General features: G+C 40.4%; 1 protein-coding gene across 1 annotated transcript; it reads left to right on the top strand.

The window, feature by feature from the left end:
* Positions 1 to 570: 570 nt before the first annotated feature.
* On the top strand, positions 571 to 1,401 carry LOC138904295 (uncharacterized). The gene has a single exon (XM_070192796.1). The coding sequence runs from the start codon at positions 571 to 573 to the stop codon at positions 1,399 to 1,401; it is 831 nt and encodes a 276-aa protein (XP_070048897.1).
* Positions 1,402 to 6,576: the final 5,175 nt, after the last annotated feature.

Genomic DNA, 6,576 nt, shown 5'->3' with positions numbered 1-6,576 from the left:
GGGGATGTACTTCTATATAATGATGCTGTTTCGTTTGAAGAATGCTAGAGCTACTTACATGAGAGCCATGAAAACCATTTTCCATGACATGATAAACAAGGAAATAGAGGTGTACTTGGATGACATCATCATCAAATCCAGAAGAAGCATAGATCATATAGCAAACTTGAGTAAATTATTTGACCGACTTCGAAGGTACAATCTGAAACTAAATCCTGCAAAGTATGCCTTCGGAGTCCCTACCGAAAAATTGCTAGGATTCATCGTCAGTCATCGAGGGATTGAATTGGACCCGTCAATGATCAAAGTTATCCAGGACTTGCCACCACCGAAGAATAAGAAAGATGTGATGAGATTCTTAAGGCGTCTCAACTACATCTGTCGTTTCATAGCACAATAAATCATGATCTGTGATTCGATCTTCAAAATGCTGAAGAAAGATGCTGCAACAAGTTGGACTGAAGAATGTTAGAAAGCCTTCAACAAAATCAAGGAGTATTTATCCAAACCGCCCGTTCTGGTCCCACCAAAAGCCAGGAAGACCACTGCTGCTCTATTTGTCTGTAGTGGATGGAGCTTTCAGTTGCGTTATCGGACAATATCAAGAAATTCACACCTTACGAAGCACGGTACTCTTTGCTGGAGTGCACCTGCTGTGCTTTGACATGGATAGCTCAAAAGTTGAGACACTACTTCTGTGCCTACACCACATATCTCATATCAAGGATGGATCCGCTGAAATACATCTTCCAGAAACCCATGCTTACGAAATATTTAGAAAAATGGCAGATATTGCTGAGTGAGTTCAACATCATTTATGTAACTCAGAAGGCAGTCAAAGGGCAAGTATTGGTGGATCATTTGGCAGAAAATCCTATAGAAGGAGAATACGAACCATTGAAAACGTATTTTCCTGACGAGGAGGTATCATTTGTGGGAGAAGATATCACCGAAGCATACGATGGTTGGAGAATGTTCTTCGATGGAGATGCAAACTTCAAAGGAGTGGGTATCGGAGCTGTCTTAGTGTTAGAAATAGGCCAACATTATCTGGTATCCGCAAAAATCAGGTTTCCATGTACCAACAATATGGCAGAATACGAGGCTTGCATCTTGGGACTCATGTTAACCATTGACATGAATGTTCAGGAATTGCTGGTGATTGGAGATTCCGACCTTTTGGTGCATCAGGTTTTTGACGAATGGGCTACAAAGAATATCAAAATATTTCCCTATTTGTACCGTGTACAAGATTTGATCAATAGGTTCACGAAGATAGAATTCAAACATGTTCCGAGGGTTCAGAATGAGTTTGCAGATGCATTAGCCACTTTATCTTCCATGATACAACACTCAGACAATAATTTCATCAATCCTATCCCAATAGGAATTCATAAGTAGCCAGATTATTATCCTCATGTTGAAGAAGAAAGTCATGGAAATCCATGGTTCCACAACATCAAAGAATACTTCGCAAAAGGAGAGTACCCAAAGCATGCAAATCATACTTAGAAATGCACACTTCGAAGGTTAGCCAACCACCTTTTTCAAAGCAGAGGAATTTTGTATAGAAAGACTCCTAACCTGATGTTACTGCGGTGTGTCGATGCCAAGGAAGCATCCAGATTGCTCGAGGAAATATATGCCAGAACTTGCAGACCGCACATGAATAGCTTCGTCCTAGCTAAGAAAATACTAAGAGCAGGGCATTTTTGGATGACTATGGAAACAGACTGCATCAAGTATGTTCAGAAATGTCACCAATGCCAGATACATGTTGTATGATACGAGTGCTACCCAATAAACTCAATCCAACAAGCGCACCCTAGCCTTTCTCCGCTTGAGGCATGGATGTCATCGGTCCAATCTAAACCGCTGCTTTAAATGGGCATAAGTTCATTCTAGTGTCCATAGACTACTTCACAAAATGGGTTGAGGCTGCATCTTATAAAGCTGTAACTAAGAAGGTCGTTGCAGATTTTGTTTGGGATTGTATTGTTTGTCGGTTTAGAGTACCAGTGTCAATCATCACCGACAACGCCGCCAATCTCAACAATGATTTAATGAAGGCCATGTGTGAAACTTTCAAGATCAAGCATATGACTTCCACAGCATACAGGCCGCAGATGAATGGAGTTGTAGAAGCCGCCAACAAAAACATCAAGAAGATACTAAGGAAAATGGCAGACAATTACAAACAATGGCATGGTATGTCACGGTCAACCCTACCAGAATAGAATGGCAAGAGCTTTCAAATAAAAAGTCAGAACAAGACAATTCCCACCAGGGCAGTTAGTGCTAAAGTGGATCTTCCCACATCAAGAAGAAGCCAAGGGGAAGTTCTCACCCAACTGGCAAGGTCCCTACATGGTTCATCAAGGACTAATAGAAGGAGCACTCATACTTGCAGAAATGGACGGAGAGATTTGGCCAAAACCTATCAACTCAGACGCGGTCAAGAGATACTGTGTTTAGGATTGTTTACAATTCTTTATTTGATGTAACTGAACTACGCTTGACCCGATTCTCATTTAAGAGTGGATATGTAGGCAACCCTGTGGGTTCGGTCACATCTTAATAAAATCATCACTTTACCATGATCAGAAACTGAGGCAGAAAGTTGAGGAGGACACCCAAAATTCTAAAGCAAGTCTAGCCAACTTCATCATATGCGAAATTGCCAAAGTATTGTCAGAAGTATTGCATTTAAACTGGGGTACAAAAGCATGGAGGTCACAATGTGTCACACCCCGAACCTAGGAGCGAGACAAGCACCCAGTGCCTCACCTAACCTGGCGTACCAAATTGCGACTAAGGGACTCTGAACACATAATGTCATACTTTGGCCATGGGGCCACCTTGCAAGACAATTTGCGAAGCAAAATATAAAACTGAATGGAAACTAGCGCTAACTAAACATCAATATAAAGCTAGGCTGAAAAGGCCGTCATAGCTACTACAGCTGACAAACCACCAAATTATACATACCAGGCCTACAAACCCAACATACTACACTAACCAACAGGATATGTCTACAAGCCTCTACTGATAGATGTACTATGATCGGAACAGGGCCCCGACCTACCCATAACATATATACAGATATACATAAGATGTACACAACACTCTAGACCTGGCAACTCCGAAAGGCGTGGAGCTTACCGATCAGGCTGAACTCGGGAAACACCTACTGAGGAGATCTACTCGTCTGTCTATCTGAACCTGCATGCATGAAATGCAGCGTCCCCGAAAAAGGGACGTCAGTACGAAATAATGTACCGAGTATGTAAGGCAATAACATAACTGAAAATCGAAACTGAACTAATAATATAATAACTGGAAGTAACTGGGAGTCAAAGATGATCTGGAGATATACTTACCTGCTGATACTGACTCAACTCCTTCAATGTAGTAAGTAAAATAATTGTACGGCCTTATAAGGCTCGGTATATATAACTGCTGTGCCATAGTAGGCTCGCTCATAGGCGCTCGGCCATACTAGGCTATGTATCTCAACCATGCTGGGCTCGCTCATAGGCGCTCGGCCACAGTAGGCTCGGTATATAACTTTCCATCTGATCAGAGGTTGCCCAATAGGGGCCTGCCCATCGATTATAGCTCGATGGTAATGAAAATACTGTAATACTATATATATAGGCTTGTTGCTCTCTTGACTGGAAGAAGACAATACTAAATTTAATATAGAATCTCGATAAGGAATAATATTGTAACTTATGAGACTAGAATAGTGTGAATAAATTCATGAATATGAACTTCTCTTTTTGTCTCATTACTAACACATGTAGCTACGAGATCATGCCAAAATGAAGGAAGGCTTAGCCTTAACATACCTTATCACAATCTTTCCAATCACCAAGTTGAACTCACCTCTTTGCACCTTAATCTACAAGAACGATAATAATACTATCGTTAAGTTACGAAAGGTACAACTATCGCACAATGAACGACAAACTTATTTTGTATTAAAACGGGCAGCATCTCCCCTATAATCCTTACTTCCTCCAAATTCAAGATAACACCAACAATACAAGAACAGAACAATAACAACATATATACATCATTTTCCAGCCCTATATACACCATCAAATACTACAAAATAGCCCAACACACCCCAATCTCTTCGTACACAAAACGACCACCGTAGTAGTGTCAAACGACCCGAAAATGTTATGACGAACGACCAGCCAACCACCCTACATTTATATGGTGTTTATAAACCCCCTTCCTCCTCCAAAACTCCACAAAATAGTAGTAAAACACGCAGCCCAACAGCAACACAAAATAGTCCACAAAACAGTCCGCTACAAGTGAATAACTCGAACTCACGGCTTCCGATCACCGTCCCGTGAGTTCTTACAAGTATAGAATGACTTACCATGAATTTACAGAAGAAAAATTGGATGAAAGAGAGAAGTAAACTCACCTTATTTTTTGGATAACTCAGCTCTTATATTGGTTCTTCAAACTCTAGGTTTTACCTCCAATTGGAACTTGAAAGGGAGAGAAAATCAATTAGGGTTTGTGAGAAAATTTTGGGAGGATTCTTTGCAGAGCTTATGTCTGGTTATTATGATCTATTTTAAGTCTAATATATGAAGAAAATAGGCCCTTAAAAGGCCTCTTTGGACGACCCGAAATGGCCCATTTTTGGGCTTTCATTTAAGCAAGTAGGTGACACACCTACTTGTCACCTAGCAGCTTGCGCAGTATCGCACAAATGCCCATATCTTTCTACTCCAATGTCGTATTGACAAACGGTTTAATGCGTTGGAAAATAGACTCATAGATCTTTAATTTGATGGGTGGAACACCCCATAAATCTAAGTATATTGGGAGAAAATTGCAGTTACATTTGACCCAAAATTTCAGTAAAACTTATGAGTGTAACTTGTGATGACTTTCATCGACTTTTGTTCCACAACTCGCTTGACATTAAAACATAACACACGGATGTCATACGACTAATATAAATCATAACATAATCTCCTTATCATGTTAATCACCCTAGTCTCACCCCAAAGGTACATGTTATAATATTTCCAACTTGTCGACTTTCGACGAAACATTGTTTTATTTAATTGCTTTAGCTTCTGAACTGTCCAACCCTCTTTGTACTTGTTGTTCATGATCTTCAATATTTGTAACCTCAGAGGTAACATGATTAACTTACTTTATATACTTTTAAATATTATCTCATTTTTGGTCCTACATTAGTTTGCTTACGACGCATTTTTACGTACGAAAATATAGGGTGTAACACAATGTCTCTAAAATATGTCACAGCCATCGGTTCATCTAAATTACTTGATATCGCACACTACTACATTTCAAATAACTATATTTATCAAATTGCGTGCATATTGTTTCGAAAACTTTATTTCTATGACAGCCAGATGTTACTCAGGGTAACTCAAACTGGATCTCAAGGCAGGAGCAAAGATAGAGCAAGAAAATGAAAGCACGAACCAACCTTCCCCACATAACTCACAATTATTCTTTGGATGTGGGAACGATAAGACAATATTATTCGCGGATACATCAAGTCGCTACCTTCATGACGATAAATTACCTAGCGCAAACACCTCCAGCTAAGAAATACTTTACTTTCACACTACCTTCTCATCATTTGCATGAGGTTAAGCTCTACCTCCATCCTTGCATAAGGCTAAGAATTGCATTTCCCTGCATGAGACTAGGCATTGTCTCCTATTCTTGCATGAGGCTAAGCATTGCCTCCCTAATTGCATAAGGTTAAGCATTGCCTTTCCCTGCATGAGACTAAGAATTGTCTCTTCATTGCATGAGGATAAGCATTGCCTCCCTCCTTGCATAAGGCTAAGCACTGCCTTTCCCTACATTAGACTAAGAATTGTCTCCTCTTTGCATGAGGCTAAGCATTGCCTCCCTAATTGTATAAGGCTAAGCACTGCCTTTCTTTGCGTCGAGACTGAGCATTATGTCATATTCCTGCATGAGACTAAGCATTTTCTCCTCTTTGTATGAGGCTAAGCATTGCCTCCCTAATTGCATAAGGCTAATCATTTCCTTTCCATGTATGAGACTAAGCATTGTCTCATATTTGCATGAGGCGAAGCATTGCCTCCCTAATTGCATAAGGCTAAGCACTGCCTTTCCCTTCATGAGACTAAGCATTTTCTTTTATTTGCATGAGGCTAAGCATTGCCTCCTTAATTGCATAAGGCTAAGCACTGCCTTTCCATGCATGAGACTAAGTATTGTCTCCTCTTTGCATGAGGCTAAGCATTGCCTCCCTAATCGCATAAGGCTAAGCATTGCCTTTCCCTGCATGAGACTAAGCATTGTCTCCTCTTTGCATGAGGCTAAACATTGCCTCCCTAATTGCATGAGGCTAAACATTGCCTCCCTAATTGCATAAGGATAAGTTCGGGCTTTTCCACGCATAAGATTAAATACTATCTCTATTACGCTATTTAAGACCTAGCACTATCCTCTACTCACCTATGGCTAAGCACTGCCCTCATCTTACACAAGACTAAGCCTTGTCTTGTCTCATTTTGCATATGACCAAGCATC

The sequence above is a fragment of the Nicotiana tomentosiformis genome, chromosome 2, assembly GCF_000390325.3.
Source record: "Nicotiana tomentosiformis chromosome 2, ASM39032v3, whole genome shotgun sequence".
NCBI lineage: Eukaryota > Viridiplantae > Streptophyta > Magnoliopsida > Solanales > Solanaceae > Nicotiana > Nicotiana tomentosiformis.
The sequence above is the reverse complement of the archived record's forward strand: the minus strand, read 5'-3'. Positions and strand labels throughout refer to the sequence as shown.

Coding starts and splice junctions, on each gene's coding strand:
- LOC138904295 (XM_070192796.1), top strand. CDS start 571: ATGGAGCTTTCAGTTGCGTTATCGGACAATATCAAGAAATTCACACCT.